This window comes from Entelurus aequoreus, linkage group LG03 (genome assembly GCF_033978785.1).
Source record: "Entelurus aequoreus isolate RoL-2023_Sb linkage group LG03, RoL_Eaeq_v1.1, whole genome shotgun sequence".
Lineage (NCBI taxonomy): Eukaryota > Metazoa > Chordata > Actinopteri > Syngnathiformes > Syngnathidae > Entelurus > Entelurus aequoreus.
The window spans coordinates 31,915,973-31,935,845 of NC_084733.1; the positions used below are offsets into that span (position 1 = coordinate 31,915,973).

Consider the following 19,873-nt stretch of genomic DNA (forward strand, 5'->3'; position numbering starts at 1 on the left):
TCTAAGTTATTTTACGTCATAGTAATTTGAATTTTAGCAATACTGTATCATAGTAATACCACAACGTGGTATTGTATCTTTGTAATCCCGTATCATTGTATTGCCGTGTTATAACATTACCATATTATAGTAATACCATATTATAGTAATACTGTATTTTAGTAATATTGTATCTTCAAAACATAATCTTAATACAATATTTTAGTAAAACCATAACATAACACTGTATCGTAGTAATACAGCATCATATTACCACATCGTAGTAATACTGTATCATATATTACCATAGCATACAATACTGTATAATAGAAATACTGTATCACAGTAATCTCTCATAGTATTCCACATCATAGTAACTATTGTATAATACAGTATCATAAAATACAGCATATTAGTAATACTGTATCATAGTGTTACCACATCATAGTAATGTATTATATAATACCGTATCATAGTGATACACTATCTTAGTAATACCACATTATATGAAACCGTATCATATAATACCACTTCATAGTAATGCTATATCATAGTATTACTGTAGTAAAGTAATACCACATAACAGTAATAAAACATCAAAGTAATACTGTAGTAAAGTAATACCACATGATAAATTATGATAAATGGGTTATACTTGTATAGCGCTTTTCTACCTTCAAGGTACTCAAAGCGCTTTGACACTATTTCCACATTCACCCATTCACACACACATTCACACACTGATGGCGGGAGCTGCCATGCAAGGCGCTAACCAGCAGCCATCAGGAGCAAGGGTGAAGTGTCTTGCCCAAGGACACAACGGACGTCACTAGGATGGTAGAAGGTGGGGATTGAACCCCAGTAACCAGCAACCCTCCGATTGCTGGCACAGCCACTCTACCAACTTCGCCACGCCGTCCCCACATCATAGTATTACTGTAGTACAGTAATACCACATAGTAATACTGTAGCATATAATACTGTATCATGGTAACACCACATCATAGTAATACGGTCGTAAAGTAATACCACATCAAAGTAATACTGTAGTAAAGTAGTACCACATCAAAGTAATAATGTAGTAAATAAATACCACATCAAAGTAACACTGTAGTAAAGTAATACCACATAGTAATACTGTAGCATATAATACTGTATCATAGTAACACCACATCATAGTAATACTGTAGTAAAGTAATACCACATCAAAGTAATAATGTAGTAAAGTAATACCACACAATACTGTAGCATAGCTGCACTTTATATACGTCTGCACATTAAATGAAGCTGCTAAAATACTGTAAGTTGACAACCCACTGATTTGGAACTCACATTACCCTCTATGTATTGTACTTGTATTTTAAATTGCCTATCATTATGTCATTTCAATATTGTTGTGTATTTTCAATCCTGTGGATGTTAGATGTCCCATAAAAGGACTACAGATGGAAATTAGCATGGTGCTAAATCTGGTGCAGCCACCTTCTTAATGTAACTGCACTTTGTCCTTCAAATAAACAAAAACAAAAAAAATAAAATATAAATATATCATATCAGAGTAATACCATATCATAGTACTACTGTAGTAAAGTAATACCTTATCAAAGTAATACTGTAGTAAAGTAATACCACATCATAGTAATACTGTAGTAAAGTAATACCACATCATAGTAGTACTGTAGTAAAGTAACACCACATCATAGTAATACTGTAGTAAAGTAATACCACATCATAGTAGTACTGTAGCATCTTACCGTTAATGATTTCATCTTTCACTTTATGTAACTCGCGTATAACTTCATCCAAAATTTCCTGCAAGAAAAGATGTTATGGTTAAAAAGGGCACACATGTGCAGACTACACATTACAATACATACAAATTGATTGTACAATTATTCCACATGTGCTTCATTTTTTTACATTATGTACAGTTAATGATCATAATTAGTACATCTGCACACACACATATATATATATATATATATATATATATATATATATATATATGTATATACATACGTATATATATACATACACATACACACATATATATATATATATATATATATATATATATATATATATATATATATATATATATATATATATATATATATATATATATATAAATATATATATATATATATATAAATATATATATATATATATATATATATATACATATGTCTTTGCAGCTGCTTTACTTGACTTTTATAACAAATGCATCCAATCACTGCCATCTGTGCCCTTTGGAAATGAAATGTCTAAATAAAATATATACAAATATGTTTCAATTTAGCAACGTTTATCTAATTGTTTATTTAATAAATACAATTTAAACTACCTTAAACATTGTAAAAAATAAATAAATACTTTTTTTTTTAAAAAAGCACTTCTTGCTTGTATGCGCTTCCTAACATGATGAAAGTGAATGGGGTCCACAAGCAAGACTCCTAGTTGTCAAAGACATGAAGGATCTGGACAAATATTACAACTGCCAGCAACAACAACAACGATCATGGAGTCTGACGTAAAACAAACATCGACATTCAACTCTCTTCAATAACGATAAAAAGGGTTATTGAAGACATTTCAGAACCTTTAACATATACAGTATCAGCAACCTATCATTTCAAACAGGCAATTCCCATATGAAACAAAAATAGCAAAAATCATACCGATTTATAAGACTGGAGACAAACACCAGTTTACAAACTACAGACCTGTTTCTCTACTTCCACAATTTTCTAAAGTTATTGAAAAACTATTTAACACCAAAATTGTTCAAACTTTATACAAACGACGTTTGTAAAGTTACAAAGGACTTAAAGTTAGTATTATTTGCAGATGATACATCTGTGGTTTGTTCAGAAGAGAACACACAGAAGATAATACAAATAATAACAGAAGAAATGAACAAATTAAAAAGATGGTTTGACAAAAACAGACTATCTTTAAATCAGTAAAACTAAAATAATGCTATTTGGTAACAGTAGAAGAGAAAGTGAAACACAAATACAGATAGACGGAGTAAATATTGAAAGGGTAAAAGAAAACACATTTTTGGGTGTAATAATAGAAGATAAAATGAACTAGAAACCTCATGTAAAAAATATACAACATAAAGTAGCAAGAAACACGTCAATAATGAATAAAGCAAAACATGTTCTAGACCAAAAATCACTTCATATTCTCTACTGCTCTCTAGTGTTACCATATCTGAGATATGTGCAGAAATATGGAGAAACAACTACATATGTGCGCTTCATTCACTAATTGTGTTACAAAAAAGATCAGTTAGAATAATACATAATGTTGGATATAGAGATTATACAAACACTTTACTTATTGAAGCACAAATATTGAAATTCAACAACTAAAATTATGTATAAAGCAAACTATAACCTGCTACCCAAGAATGGTAGAGTGGCTGTGCGAGTGGGGTTCAATTCCCACCTTCTACCTTCCTAGTCACGTCCGTTGTGTCTTTGGGCAAGACACTTCACCCTTTGCCTCTGATGGCTGCTGGTAGCGCCTTGCATGGCAGCTCCCGCCATCAGTGTGTGAATGTGTGTGTGAATGGGTAAATGTGGAAATACTGTCAAAGCACTTTGAGTACCTTGAAGGTAGAAAAGCGCTATACAAGTACAACCCATTTATCATTTATCATTTATTCTCAACAAAAGAGGAGAAATATAACCTAAGAGGAAAATCTAATTTAAAACATTTGTATGCTCGTAAACACTTAAAACCTTTAGCATATCAGTATGTGGAATTAAATTATGGAATGGATTAAGCAAAGAAATCAAACAAAGCACCAATATGATTCAGTTTAAGAGACTGTCCAAATTACAAGTGTTCACAAAGTACAGAACAATTATGATGAACATCTTGAACCTTTAAAAAAAATTAGATAATGATTATTTATGTATTTAATATTTGTTTACTTCTGGTATATTTATTTATTTGTTCACTGTTCTGTTACACAGAACAAGGAAACAGGATATTAAAAGGGGTAGGATTAAATAAGCTCTGCTTCTTCCTACTCCTTTTCGGACGTGCTGAAATGAAACATCTGGAAATATGTGATGCATTACATTGTAATTGTATTGAATGCATATTCGAAATAAACTCAAACTGAACTGAACCACAAAATATAATAATTTCAGTCCTTCAGAAATGTTTTATTACTGACATATTTAAGTTACTCCTTACCCCAACGTATTTAGTTCAAATTCAGGCATCAGCCCAATCTCTGGGTTTTCATACTATTTTCCATAACAAGTCACATGGTTCACAGGAAGTTGCATCATTGAAATCCTCTGCAAAAAGGACCTTTATCTTTCTGGTTATTCCACTTTTAACTGTATGGTTCAAATCGCAGTACAGTCCTTCGGCCATTATCTGTTTAAAATACTAGTTTTAGTTGAATTACTGTAATGTGCTTAGCGTCAACATCCCTTTAGCATAAGTACTATTTGGCTAACATTCCTGATTTTGCTATTTCTAGGCTAAAAAAACCCAACTTACTCCTGTTACTTTCAATCCATCTCAAAAGTGAAATCAAGATGGCTGACATGGACCAATACACGTTTAGAAAAGTTTAATATGTTTGTTATCAGATTTAGAGTTGGAAAACACCTACAATTTAAGTTTGAGAAAGGTACAAGAAAATGGCACTGATTTGAAAAAAAGGCCCACAATGCAATGCAAAGATGTTGATATGGTTACATAAAGTAAACACATACACATGTACATATTCCCACAACAACCTAAGGAGAGGAGAGTACTAACCTGTTTCATTCTGTCAAATTCTGTGTCTGAGTCACTGGTGCTGCCAATAGGTCTCACTCTACAAGGCAGGAGGACGACCACTGTTATTACTGAAAGGTGTGCACTGCTAATTGACTACACATGTTGCTTTCACACCTGGAGACCAGCGAGGACTTCTCTGCAGAGTTGGATCTCTCCCACGGCTTCTTCAAAGCATCTGCCAAGAAAAGAAAGGGGGTTTGTAACACTTTTTCTCCGGCTTGAATCGTATCCAAGAGGAGACTAAGGGCAGCAAGACATCCAACATTTGCAGCAAAGTGGAGACCGTGACTTGAGTGGAGCTGGACTACAAAACTGCGAATTGCCAGAGGGCATGAGTAGGAAGGACCCGCCAACACCAACTAAAAAGCAGGCTTGATTAACTTTGCAGCTGGGGTACTTGAATCTTGTGTCACCAGGCAGAATTCAAACTGTAAACCCCGCCCCCCACTCTGCGCACCTTGCTGACAGTCCCTCCCAGTCTCCTCCTCTCTGGAAGTGCACACACATACGTTGTTGGCAGTCTAAAGGATCCCCTAGTTCGTATTTTGTTGCACAACAAAAATGGCAAAAGGATACAAACAAGATGTAGGAAAATGGAAGATTAGATGACCTATCGAGAAGGAAAACAGCCACTTGCACGTCCAAAGTTAGTTCAAGACTGGCCCGCAATGCTCTCCATCTTGAATACGCCGGACCAATATTTATTCGAGTTTAGGCTCTTCTTTGGTTTTTTTTAGACGTACAGCGTCTTTCTTTTCTTCCTCTAAATTCCTCATCTTGGGTTTTTTAGCAGCATATGCCGTAAAGGCAAGTGCAGGTATTGTGAACAAGTTGGCACCGTGCACACGCTTCACTATAAATCACGTCAGCCAATGAGGCGGCTCCTTCGTGGGCTGTGCTCACTCCTTTTTTCTCTCAATCCTGTGATTGGATCTGAAGGGGATGACCAATACGAAAACAAATGATGTTGTATTCCAGGGTTTTATTCACCAAAATACGTAATTATTACTGTTACGATACTGTATAATACTAAAATATAATTATTATTTTTTTAAGTTAAAGAATATAGCTTTGGTACCCCAACTTTTAAGTACGATTATTTTATTCCAGAGGAGAAGGACTGCTGCAGAAAAATGGAGACTGTGGAGCATAATTCCCATGAGTTTGACTTTAAAACCACATTATTTTGAACGCATCAGGAGGACCCTGACCAACCAACAATGGAGGGAAACGACGGTAAGTAATAAAGTTGCACAATTAATCGACATCAAGGTTTTATTTAGAGCAATAAAATAACTGCAAGAGGACGAGGATTTTTTTTTCCGGCATTTGAGTGACAGGCATGTCGGCCAATCAGAATTGTTGAGCCTTGCGTTTGTCGTCCCTCGCTTCAAACAACAAGAAAGAGGTCATACTTTGTGCAACGCTCTCACCAGCTGCGCGTGTTTATTTAACAGTAGAATTAAGTGAATGCAGTTAGCCCTCTTTTCAGTCATTCACAGTCTTTGTCTCGTTGGGCGCAGAGCAAGGTGCCAGCTTCACAGCCTCCCTACTCGCTAATGAGAAGTAGTGAAGTGAAGTGAATTATATTTATATAGCGCTTTTCTCTAGTGACTCAAAGCGCTTTACATAGTGAGACCCAATATCTAAGTTACATTTAAACCAGTGTGGGTGGCACTGGGAGCAGGTGGGTGAAATGTCTTGCCCAAGGACACAACGGCAGTGACTAGGATGGCGGAAGCGGGAATCGAACCTGGAACCCTTGAGTTGCTGGCACGGCCACTCTACCAACCGAGCTATGCCGCCCCAAGTACCGCAAAGGAACAAAAATTAGGAGGAAAAAAATCTGATTACAAAACCAAATGTCCCGTTGTAGGAATATTTCAGCTTCAAATTAGATGGGCAATATGAGCCCATCAACACAGACCAACGAGCGAGAATGCCTTGATCATGTGATGGCAAAAAAAATATATAGCAACCCAACCTCATTTTTCCAACTAAGAAAAACATGATGTTCTATATTTAAGTTACATTTTTGTTCACAGTATTGAGAGTCCATTTAAATGTTGTTTGTTCATTTCGGATAAAGTTATGGTAAATGGGTTATACTTGTATAGCGCTTTTCTACCTTCAAGGTAGTCAAAGCGCTTTGACACTATTTCCACATTCACACACTGATGCCATGCAAGGCCCTAACCACGACCCATCAGGAGCAAGGGTGAAGTTGTGCCCAAGGACACAACGGACATGACGAGGTTGGTAGAAGGTGGGGATCAAACCAGGAACCCTCAGGTTGCTGGCACAGCCACTCTCCCAACTGCGCCACGCCGTCCCCTTAGTTATTTACCTTCCAATTACAGTTCAATGGTAAACAAGTCTACAGTAATGAGGACTAAAAGTGTATATCTTTTTAAATGGTTACTTGCATTATTATATATTATTATTACATTACTTTATAAACACTGTACAGTTTGTATCTAATAGTTCTTCAGTTTAAGAGTATGATGTAGACAAAACTCTGAGTTGGTCTGCATGAAGCAAAATATTTTTTAAAGTACATATTTACACATTGTTCTAATTTGTGGCACCTTGAGACAAGAATATGTCGATTGAAAGCCTAAAAGTAACATGTCTACCCTCACTCATTTTCCCAGTTACATGTAACTGAACTTTAGCCCACAAATGATATTTTTCATCTCTGACTTTGAACATTTATTCGACCTTTGTCGTCATTTCTCGCCGTACAGTATACTTTCAAATGTTAAAAAGATATTGACTACAGTGAATAATAGTACTGCTTTTAGCCAGTGGCAAAGCATGACTACTGTGTGGGGTCAAGCTGAATAGGCAGCAAGCAGTTCATTAGGCAGTTGTACAAAAACAATTATACCTGTTGAGTTCTGACCGCGACTACCAGAGTCGTCCTGTGGGTGTGAGAGAGAGAAAACGTTAGTTTTTGGTTGACGGTTTGACTCCAAATGTCGCCTTGGGGCATGAACAGCAAACATGACGATTACAGCGACGACTTACTTCATCAGGTTTCTCAGAAGCTTTTCGTCTATGAGTGGAGAACATGTGCAAACAAGATAACATTTGTAATTTGGTAGAACCAGTCATGTATTTGTACAAGTTATCAAAGGGTTGAATAAGCCGAGCTTTTACCTGCGAGCTAATAAGGCGTTCATCTCCTGCATCAGACCCTCTCCACCACCACCACTACCTCCACTAGATCTGTTGGAGTCACTTTTACTGCCTGATCCTGGTGGACTGCTCTCGTCCTGAACAACAACACCTTTTTTCTTTCCCGTTCTTCCATTAAAAGACACTTTTAGTCGGACCGCAAACTCACTCTTTGAACTTTACGTAGTTTGGCCCCAGCCAGAGCTGCCGCCAACCCCGAGGGCTGATGCTGCATGCCAGGAGGGCCCCCCGGAGGCCCGCCGCTTGCAGGCAGCGGAGGGGGCATGGGCGGGGGCACCGCCATCGGGGGCGGCGGACCTGGAGGCGGCGGTGGGGCCGGGGGACCAGCCATTGGTACCGGTGCTACGGACGGGGGCGCCGCCACGGACAGCATGGCGGGGTGACCTGCAGACACAGGAGGGCCTGGGAGGGGCACAGTTTGAGTTTGGTTAACGGGGGATTTTGGGCGCCATCCTGGAGGGTCGCCTCAGAGGTCCTGGGGGGTGATACACGTCATCTTTATTGCTCCGTACTAGCAATTCTAGTGCTGCTTGACTAGCTTTAATATTTACTACTTGGTCATCATGACATCCTCGATTGATGGTGGGCCCATTTTTTATATAACATTTCCACACATCGATAAAAAACTACAGCAGGCCAGGCCAAGGACCCCTAAACTGAGGGAGAGACGTAGCACGGACCCTCCCCACTTATGTATAAATGTGTGTTTAAGTATAAAATTAAGTCCTAAAAGTACTTTGCTATTGTGCAATAATAAAAATGTTTAAATAATATAGTGTAGCGCGGCTAATAGCTGGCTGGCAACAAGCTGGCTGGCAACAAGCTTGCTAAGCGCTAATCGCTAGTTGTCCTAAATGCTAACATTAATATAATATTCACTGCCACTACACTACAGTGTGTTGGATCAATGTTAATGTGAATTTAAATACATATCAATTTGTGGAAAAATTAAGAAATACATAATTTTTTTTTAGTCTAATTAAATAAAGACTTCCCGATCTGCGGACCCACTGTTAAAGACCCCTGCTCTATGGTTAAACTGTGGTGTCGCCCTCTACTGGTGAAAGAAACCAGGTGTTTCTTTGAGACGGAAAAAAGTACATTTACTCACTCAAGTGAGGCATTTGGTATGGGGGAGGCCTTTGACATATACAAATAAAAAATGTTCACACTAATGAATTAAAAATAACTTAATTTTAGTGACATCAAATGCTTTTTTTTATGTGATTAAACACTTGAATTTGGATTAATCATGATTATTCGCTTGCATAATTTTAATTAACTTGAAAAAAAGATCGGAATATTTGGATCGAAATGCAGTTTTAGTGTCAGAATATAAAACAGGATATTTTTTTTAATGTAAAGGTAAAGGAGCGTGTATGTGCAAAATACATCGCATATATACGTGATTAATGTGATCATTGTTTGTGATTAATCACAGGAGTTAACTTATTTGTGACAGCTCTAGTAAATTTTATACCAAAATAATATAAATATACATTACATTTAACGGCGGCTCGTGTTGATGTGGTCCACCTGTGTTGTCACGTCAACGTGATCATCTATTGTTCTCACACAGGAGCGCTATTGTCTATTGTTGACGACATAGGCGCCACAGGTGTGTTCAATTATTTACATGACGGCGGTGAGACGGATGACAAAGTCGATTGACAATCTCTCTGTCACACACACCTGCGTGAGAATGATTTGCCTAAACATGCACCCCTATGTGTTGCCTGTGCTATTATTTTTTGGATGAATACACCACATGCTGTAATAAAACCTCTGAGTCCTATTGACTTGAAATTTCTCACACCGCTCAATGCACTATACAAAACACCCGCTGTAACTTTATGGCGTTTTGGTGAATCACCACAAAATTTGCTCCATCACGGCCAGCCCCTGGCATAAACACTATGCGGTTGGTTGTCTAGGGCCACAACGACTGGGGGTGGTGTGGTACGATTATGGCGACTGGTCACGTCACTAATTGGTTATCAATGCAGTCGTCATGCTCTGCAGGTGTTCACCCGTTTCTACTTTGATGGGCTAAATTTCCTTAAATAAAATAGTTTCTGATAAACATTTATTCAGCGGTGAGTCAACACGTCTTTTGTAAAAGTTAGAGTTTGGTTCAGCAGTGTTGTGGCCCTGTCTATTCAAAATCCCATAGAGATAATTGCTAATTTAGCATCGCTTCGAACGCTGTCATCGTGACAGATTTATGGCTGTATTTTTAAAACAAGCGTACTATTTAACTTTATTTTGTAGCCAAACCTTTTCCCCATAGATATGTATAAATAAATTAATTTTTTTCATAATTTTCACCCAATGATTTTTGTTTTTGTTTACTTTTTCAACTAATGCCGAAGCGGCATAGGAGTTTTGAATTGCCTTCACTGCAGTAGGAGGTATTAAACACTTTTCTTTCCCCTTACCTATTCATATACACTTTGGACATTACCTCAACAATATATTTGAACATATTGGATTGAACCATATTTTAGTTATCAATGTACCGTATTTTTCGGACTATAAGTCGCAGTTTTTTTCATAGTTTGGCCGGGGGTGCGACTTATACTCAGGAGCGACTTATGTGTGAAATTATTAACACATTACCGTAAATTATCAAATAATATTATTTAGCTCATTCACGTAAGAGACTAGACGTATAAGATTTCATCGGATTTAGCAATTAGGAGTGACAGATTGTTTGGTAAACGTATAGCATGTTCTATATGTTATAGTTATTTGAATGACTCTTACCATATGTTACGTTAACATACCAGACACGTTCTCAGTTGGTTATTTATTCAGCCTGTTGTTCACTATTCTTTATTTATTTTAAATTGCCTTTCAAATGTCTATTCTTGGTGTTGGGTTTTATCAAGTAAATTTCCCCCAAAAAATGCGATTTATACTCCAGTGCGACTTATATATGTTTTTTTCCTTCTTTATTATGCATTTTCGGCCGGAGCAACTTATACTCCGGAGCGACTTATACTCCGAAAAATACGGTAGTACTTTAGTTTACTCTTATGTAATTATAGTAAATACAAATCTTTCCAAAACTTCTAAAATAACCAACAAAAATGCAGTAATAGTAATGAAAAAATAAGTATTTTTCTTAATATCTAATTCTAAATATACTTGTGTCTGTTATTCACACACAAATTAAATCTACTTCTGGTCGCCAAAAGTAATACAGTAAACCCCAATTACAGAAATAAACCATTAGATGGTTCCGGGCCCGGCCGTGATAAATTATTAGTAGGAATTAATATTTTAGAGCATGAAAAGCCTGTTTACAACTTTCTAAATTGTGTTTTAACATTAAGAAAGCCCTGTAGACATGACTGTTTTACAATACTCACTAGTCAGCACTATAGCCTGTAGCGTTTTACACTATATTAAAGACCGAAATGGGGCCACAAAAAGGCCCTAAATCAGGGAAATGATAAGTATGTCTGTAAAATTTAAGCAAGGTCAGTCAAAAAAAATGTTTTTAAAAATAATTATTAAGTATTAATTTGTCTAATAATTACAAAACGTTGAGTATGTTTGCACTCCATGTATGTGTCCCACAGGGCGTGGCACCCTATTGGAGGGTCCTACTTTTGTTCATGCTATTTTTGTTTTTGAACACGCGTAACTTCCTTTCTGTTAAAAGAACGACCTTCTCCTCTCCTCTTCATACTTACTGCTGTTGGTCATGGGGACCTGCTGGGGGACAGGGGAGGGGGTCTTCTTGGGCGAGCCCCCATCATTGTAAGAGGGGGGTGAGGAAGGGGCTTGCTGGTGGTACACCTGCTGCTGATGTTGCTGAGGGTGGAAGGTGGACTGGTACTGGTGATTGGGGGCGAGCCCCGGGGGCGGCTGACCCATCAGGGGCGGCGGGGGCACGGCATCGCAGTACTGCAGGGTGAGCGGAATCTGGTGGGAGTGGGGGGAGTAGGAGTCGTCTGACTGGCCGTTGGCGTGAGAGTGGGGCTGATGCTGGGGGTACTGTTGAGGGTCGAGTGGCGGGGGCTTCATCCTAGCGCTCATGGCCGGGAGGGGGTGCGCCATGGGGAGCACAGGCTGTGGCTGCGCTAAGCCCTGCCTGGCGGGCATGGCCATCATTACCGGAGGGGAAGCGGAGGGCGGGCACTGGGCGTACATTTGCTGCAAATGTGAAGCGGACCAGGTGCCATGTTTGGGGGGCAGCATGATGTCCTGCTGCTGGTGTAGGTGGCGGGCTGTGGTGGGAGGAGACAGGGGGATCTGACGGACCTGCCGGCCCAGGGTGGACACCCCCCCCTGGACTGGGGAGAAGGCAGAGGCCAGCGAGGTGGAGAGCTGGGAGGAGAGCTGGGCCTTGTCCCTCGCCGCCCCCGCCTCCTTCTCTTGAGAGGGAGGGGAGGAGGAGGAGGGAGGGGAGGAGGAAGAGGCCACACGGACATAGGACGGGGGCAGTGTGCTACATCTGTACTGTCTGTACTCGGGCGGAGTGTCTGGGTGGTGGGGGTGGGCGGGGGGTACGGACACTTTATATTGGAGAGTGGAAACGACTGTGACGGGGGGGAGGGGGGGGGGGGTAGACAGAAGGAGGAGATGCGGACGGAGGAGGGCGACAAACAAAGGAAAACAGAAAAAGAGAAAAAACGTGAGAAGAATGAAAAGCAACCAAGCCGAGATGAAACAATAATAAAACCAAAGCAACAAATCAGGAGCGTAATTCAAAGAACAGAAGCTAATCGCAAATAAAGAATCCAAAATATCAAGCAGCAGAATGCAACATGGTCAGAAAAAAGCACATGACATTTCCCCCCCCCAACAGCAGCTGGAAGAAAGAGATGGCAGCAGAGCATGTTGCAGGGGCTGGGGTCAGGGGTGGGGTTAGGGGGCGGGGCTTGAGGGGCGGGGTCACTGATATAACCGAGTGTGCAGCAAGGCTTGAACATGTGTGTGTGTGTGTGTGAGAGAGAGAAAGGCATAGTGGAATTGTGGATTAGTAGAAAGGAATAAGGAGCAGTGTGTTTACTTTGTCTGACACAACACTGATAGCAAAAAGACAAAAGCCCAGCAAATACACGCCTTTTCTTTCATTTGAACATCCACTACAGTCTCCAGTGAGCATGTGTGTGTACTTAAGAGCATACGTCACACTATTGACTTTCCTAATGTCGTGTTTGTTTGTTTTCAAAGCCTCACCTGATCCTGACGTCCGCCGCTCCCTCTCCTTGTGCGCCTGCATCTGATGCTGCTCCATCATCCTTGGGATAGCAAGGATGCTATTTCATTATTGTAAAAGACTTGTGGACTGTCAATAACAATTCAAGCTGTCTGGATGCTTTTATTCTGGTGTTGGTGTTTATGTGCACACACCCCAGACACAACATTAGACACACTTACACAATTATGTCATTACAAAGTGCATTACATCATACTTGTATTTTTATTTACTATGTTGGCTTCATTATTTAACATTACAAAATAAAAATCACCGACAAGAGAGAAGCAAATAAATTCCTCTCCCACTATTATGACGTTCATCCTTTAAGGTCACTTCTGCAACTATGCTATGATTGAGTGTTTTTTGCTTACTAGATTGTGTGGATATGTTACTTTACTTTTTTAGTAATATTTGTTCCTAATTCATTTGGACTTTTGAGTGGTTCAGAGGTACTGTACATTTCATTGCATGTCATCTTATAACAATAAAAAAAAAATGGGGCTTGATCTACTAAAAGTGTATTTAAACAAAGGTGATGCACAGAGCTTGTGCACAGAAGATTGCATCGCTTAAGTGAGCAAAATAACCAGCGCAATACATTTAGCGTGTCTGTCTTCATGAATATGCAGAATATATGATATCAGAGCTATGAAATTAAAAACAAGTTAAACATTTCAGAGTAAAAATTATTTGGAGGTGAATCAATTTTATGAGCAACCCTATTAATTATTTCATTTCAACTTATGTTTGTATTGCAGTGAATTTCTTAATTACAGAAAAATAATTAACCTTAACAAAATTAGATATGAATGATTGAATTACTCTGCAATTGGCTGGTGAGCTGTCGAGTGTACCATGCCACTCACACAAAATCGGCTGGGATAGGCTCCAGCTGACCTGTGACCATGAAGATAAGCTGTATAGAAGATGGTAATATGGATGAAGAATAATTGATTCTTACATTCAAATATCACTTTTTTTTTATAATTACCACACATTTATAATTACAACAAATTACCTATCCTTAACAAAATTATATATCTTTAATAGATTACAAATCAAAATATTAATTTGTATAAAGAATTTATCGTGATCCTCAACACAATTATATATTATTAATAGTTTACCGTAAATATTAATTTTAATTAACAAAATTATTATTATAGTTGATTATATATCAAATTTAGTCTTTAAACAATTATTTCAACAATTTATGTTCAACAAAATGATATATCAATAATAGTATTTGATTATATACTGAAATGTTAAAAATAATAAAGTTTAATGATTATTTGTATTTGGTAAATGGTGTAATATACAATGAAATGTATTATTTGTATGTATTGTGCTTGTGTACCTAATGAAGTGGTGAGTGAGTGCATAGTGTTTGTTACTGTACCTCCTCTGGGCCTCACTCTCCTCCGAGGAAGGTCCATTTTGGCGCTGGACAACTGGACCTGAAAGATGGAGTGGGGGGGATAAAGTACTCATCATATGAAGTCATGACATTTATCTTATGTGGAATTTATTGTTTCCTGAGAATGTAATGTATGAAAAACGATTGCATGTGTGGGGGAAAAAATCCTGGAGTACATTTAATATATGCGAGTTAAGTAAGTGTGACACAAATTAGATCGTGATTAAAATACTTTAGACCAATGTTTGTAAACGCATCAAACAAGTTGGACTGTTTACACTCATTTTCACGACAATTAGCCAACACTAGGCAAAGAGAGGTCAAAAATACCATAATTACATGTACTACTAGTTCTGACAACCATGCAATAAACTGTTTAACTCCTTTTGAAACATATTGAACAATACATCTCCTATTTAGACATGTTTTCAATGACAGTGAATACCAGCAAAAACATGATGCAGTGTTAATAAATGGCGACAATAGTATATGGACACAATGTGCTGCATGTGCATCCATGCAAGTGTGTGTCTGTACTGCTGAGTAAGTGTGAGGTGCCAGGCTGTTGCCATGGTGAGGGCCAAGGACAAGCAAAAGGACCCAGGAGGACCAAAAGGGCCTGATCAGACTTGTTTTATTTTTTATATTTAATATACATTATGAACTCAGGGGGATGATGCATGAATGGCATCGTCTAATTTGCATAATTGGTCATTGCGCATGTGCATGTAATCTTTATGGAAGCTACAGGAGAGACAAAAAATAAGAACAAAACATTAAAAGCAGAACAAATATGTTTTGGTCACTTCTTTATGTGGCGGGACCTGTGCTCGTTGAGAAAAATGATACATATAGATATAGCATAAATGATACATGCTTTCATGTTGTAGTCGCTAAAAGTGGGCAAAGTCGCCAAATGGGCGCAGAAAATGCTGATAGTTATCGCACGTCGCTTTCTTAGACAAATCAGGTCTGAATACTCAAATCTGTCTACTCTATACAAGTACCCAAATATATAATAAATATAACGACACGGTCATTAGGTTGGCAGCTCTGAGCCCTCTGCTACGTCTTCTTATTCTCTGGCATACCAGGTGCTTATATGAGGTGTGTTAAAAGGCAGAGTTACGATGTCATCTACTAAACATAGTTGTAAAGACAAGCTGCATTCACAGGCGTATAATAAAATCTATTTGTGGTGGTTCAGTGTATAAGTGTATAATAGTAACACATTCCAACTAAATTAATAATTGTTTGCTATTATTCCCAATGCCGATTAAGGAAATTCACTTAAATGAAGATTTATACCAATTTTTTTAAATATTATAATTTATTGCTGAACTTTCTAGTTAATTAAAATGTCCAAAAAATAATCCTGCATTTTCCTTAGAACATAAATGTAGTCAAAAATATTGTTTAGAAATCATTGTTGATATACAGGTACATACATTTGTACTTTTTGTAATAAAATTAACGATTGACTATTTTTAAATAATACTTGTGAAAATAAAAAAAATATCAATTTATTTATTAGTTTTCCACATTGTTAATTTATGAGTTATACTCAAATGCCTATCTTTAATCACCACGTAACACTAAACATGTAAACAGATGCACACACCTCATAACCTTGGACCTCAACTGCACCCACAAAAGAAGGACCCCCGACATTATGTCTCCATATGTGATATTTTAACCACCAACAGGAGAGCCACAAGGATGTCCTGGCATGAATACACAGTTAAACTCCCTTTTAAATAACTTGTAACTAGAGCTGCTCAGGGGTTTGTAACGTGACAAACATAGAAGTTCCAACTAAATATATTAAGCGTGTAAAGAGTGTACCATCCTTTACTACTGAAAATATAAAGTTCTACAGTGAAATCTACTAATACAAATATTGATATATCTCTATAAAACTCTGCCTCCTCTGATTACAGCTGCAGTGCATTTTGTTCACCACTAGAGGGAAGTACAGCTCATAAGATTTTAATATCTGCCTGACAAAATCCATCCATCCAAGTTGAATATTATTAATTTATAGTCAGTTAAGTGATATTCAACAGAGACAGTAAAAGCAAGATAGTTGGACTTTTGTAGCTGTTTTCTAGACTAAAGAACACAATATTCAATTTATCTTTAGAAGGAGCTATTAACTACTACCAAAATCTTCAGAAAATATCTTAGTACGTCAGACAACCAAGAGTTAAAAACGAAGTCCTGATTTCTTGAGTTCTCGTGAACAAGCAGATGACGGAGAAGTCAAAAGTTTGCATTACCGCCACCGTCAGGTGAGCTGAGGACGTTGAGAGCAAACAGCATGGCGTTGGAGAAGGTGGTGGCCTCCTCCTTGCTGGCAAAGTTGAGCCCATAGACCTGGCGAGCGTCACGCCATTGATGGAATGTTGGCGTGGCCTGATTGTACTTGAGGCCCTTCACTATGGAGTAGTTGATCACCACCTTTTATTAGGGAAGGGATGAAAGAGCATCACAAATATTAGCATAATGCTTTATTGACAGCAAAAAAAATGTAAACAATAGGATAACTATTTTTTATTATACCAACATAACATGCTAATGGTGATTCTCTTGTTCCTATAACAATAAGACATACTACATTATGAGCCAAGAGAACGCTATACAGTGGTAACTTGCTTTGTGTACGCCTACACACCGCATGTTCTTGGTTTATAACACATTTTCTTACGGAATGTTGCACCTAAAACTTTATTTGCTAAAGTTACAGGCTTTCTTATGGGAAAAGATTTTACGGTAAAATTCTGGTGACTGAGATGCCAGTTGTTTACTATAAATTCTAGTCGTTTTTACAGTGCATTACTGTAAATGGAAATTATGTACCTTGTTTTAACCCTTAGGGGCACACGTGGGGTAAAAAATTACCCCACAGGTTAGTTGTTTAAAATATTTCAAATGAAAAGTTATAATATATTCATATTCCAGGTATTCCTCAAAACATGTTTGTGACATGATGAATATTGAATTTTTCCATTGATTTAAAATAATTGCAGTTTTTGTATCACTACCACACTCTTCCACAAGTGGGGTCAAGCAATTCCCATGGAACCTTCTATGAACCTTCAATTCTTTTTTTTTCAAATATTTTTATTGAATTTTGCAGACAGTACAGTGTGATGGATCATGGCAACAGCAAGTTGAGGTATCTGCACATTTTACAATATGTAACATAATAAACCCCACCCCTTACAGTACCCACCCACTTAACTCCAAGGTAATTGTCACCTAGTGCCCACAACAAATATAGACACACATGAATATATGCAAACTTAGATTCAATCTAACAAAATATATTAAAGATAAATAAAAGAATACATAAGGTAAAATAAATAAATAAATACTACATAAGATATACAATAAAATATAACGTAAAAGTAAATAAACACAGGGAATGAGGGTCGGGGGAGGGGGTGTTCAGCGGTCAGCTCTGTCTAAGTTGTGTTACTCGAATCGCTTGGGGTGATGTCAAGCTTGTCCCTAATAAGGTCTAGGAGGGGGCCCCAAGTTTTATGGAAAGATGACACAGATCCTTTCTGCGAGAACCGAAGCTTCTCTAATTGCAGACACCGCAAGACATCTTGTATCCAACTGTTATGGCTCGGCGGAGACGCAAGCTTCCATTTAAAAAGAATTGTACGCCTAGCCAGCAGAGTCGTTAACGCAATAACAGGACGAGCGGTTGCAGGTAAACCGTCCACCTGTGGAACGCCAAAAAGGGCAGTCAGCGGGCTGGGTGTTATTGTCCTATCAAGGGCCTGCCCGACAGTATCAAAAATAGCCGACCAAAAACTTGAGGGTTTTGGGCACGTCCAGAACATATGCAAATGGTCAGCTGGGGATTGCCTACAGCGGTTACAAGCGTCGCTATGGTTGGGGTATATTTTAGCCAGTCTAGCATTAGTGAAATGTGCTTTATGTAGTATCTTACATTGTATTAGGCCATGCCTAGCGCATATAGATGATGAATGTACCAGCCTCAAAGCCTCTCTCCACCTCCCGTCAGGTATAGGTGCCCCAAGGTCATGCTCCCAGGATTCTCTGACAGGTGAAGTGTTAAGTGGATTCAGAAGGCCGATTTCATTATATATGACAGATATCAAACGTCGTTGGTCAGAGTCAAAGGAGAGAAACCGATCGATTTCTGCTTCTGGGGGGCGGTTGGGAAAATGAGGAAATTGTTTTTTAATAAAATGCCTTGTTTGGAGGTATGGAAAAAAAATAGTATTAGGCAGATTGTATCTTGTTGACAGAGAAGCGAAGGAAGAGAACACTCCATCGTGGTACAGGTCATTGAGAATTTTAAGGCCGTTAGTCGACCAAACGTGAAACGCAGAATCAGAGCAGGCAGGGAGAAAGGCGGGATTGTTCATAATCGGAGCACCGCTGGAAGCCCTGTGTAAGCCGTGATGTTTCCTAAATTGAGTCCAAATTTTAATGGTATTTTTAACAATTGGGTTTAGGGAGGTCCCCAATGAACATAAGGGTAGCTGTGAGCAAATCACCGCGTGCAGGGAACTTAGATGATGCCACCTCTATGTGAGCCCAAGGTGGACAGGCGGCTGGGGAGTCGCAGCGGACCCAGTACAGAAGTTTATTAATATTGCAGGCCCAGAAATAATTTGTAAAGTTTGGAAGTGCTAGACCACCCTCCGCCTTAGGGAGCTGTAGAATGGCTTTCCTAAGGCGGGCTGGCCTGTTTTGCCAAATGAAAGCAAGAAGTTGTTGATCAAGGCCAACAAAAAATGATTTGTTGAGACATATAGGGATGTGCTGAAAGAGATATAAAAATTTTGGAAGTAAAATCATTTTTATGAGGTTAATGCGGCCAACCAGGGATAGGGGGAGGGAAGCCCACCTGGACAAGTCTGATTTACTTTTGTCCAACAGTGCCTGAAAGTTTTTACGGAACAGCTCTGTGGGAGAATTCGAGACAAACACACCCAGATTTTTAAATCCGTCCTCTGAGATCTTAAAGGGGAATTGTGAGCACGGGAGTGACCTTGCCAAATTATTCACAAAAAATAGTTCGCTTTTCTGAATATTCAGTTTGTACCCTGACAAACAACCGAACTGATCCAGAATCGATAGTATATGGGGAAGCGAGGACGAGGGGTCCGAAACGAACAACCGAAGACTGCCCCACTTCCATATCTGAAGTCATCTTGCACATCTGATGCAACTGGCCATCAAACTGGCGGGAGAGTCAGATG

At 38.5% G+C, this 19,873-nt stretch overlaps 1 protein-coding gene across 7 annotated transcripts in view; it reads right to left on the reverse strand.

Annotated features, from left to right (window-relative positions):
- evla (Enah/Vasp-like a) overlaps nt 1–19,873 on the reverse strand; it is a 77,577-nt gene that overhangs the window by 1,430 nt on the left and 56,274 nt on the right. For 6 of the 7 annotated variants that reach the window (XM_062041607.1, XM_062041606.1, XM_062041608.1 and 3 more), the window contains 11 exons: nt 16,907–17,087; nt 14,610–14,667; nt 13,189–13,250; nt 11,697–12,545; nt 8,144–8,397; nt 7,957–8,072; nt 7,825–7,852; nt 7,685–7,718; nt 4,909–4,969; nt 4,774–4,831; nt 1,734–1,791 (listed from right to left, as the gene is read on the reverse strand). In XM_062041607.1, coding sequence (XP_061897591.1) covers nt 1,734–1,791; nt 4,774–4,831; nt 4,909–4,969; nt 7,685–7,718; nt 7,825–7,852; nt 7,957–8,072; nt 8,144–8,397; nt 11,697–12,545; nt 13,189–13,250; nt 14,610–14,667; nt 16,907–17,087 — 1,759 coding nt within the window. The remainder of the gene's footprint in view (nt 1–1,733; nt 1,792–4,773; nt 4,832–4,908; nt 4,970–7,684; nt 7,719–7,824; nt 7,853–7,956; nt 8,073–8,143; nt 8,398–11,696; nt 12,546–13,188; nt 13,251–14,609; nt 14,668–16,906; nt 17,088–19,873) is intronic. The other variant, XM_062041611.1, reaches the window with a different exon arrangement.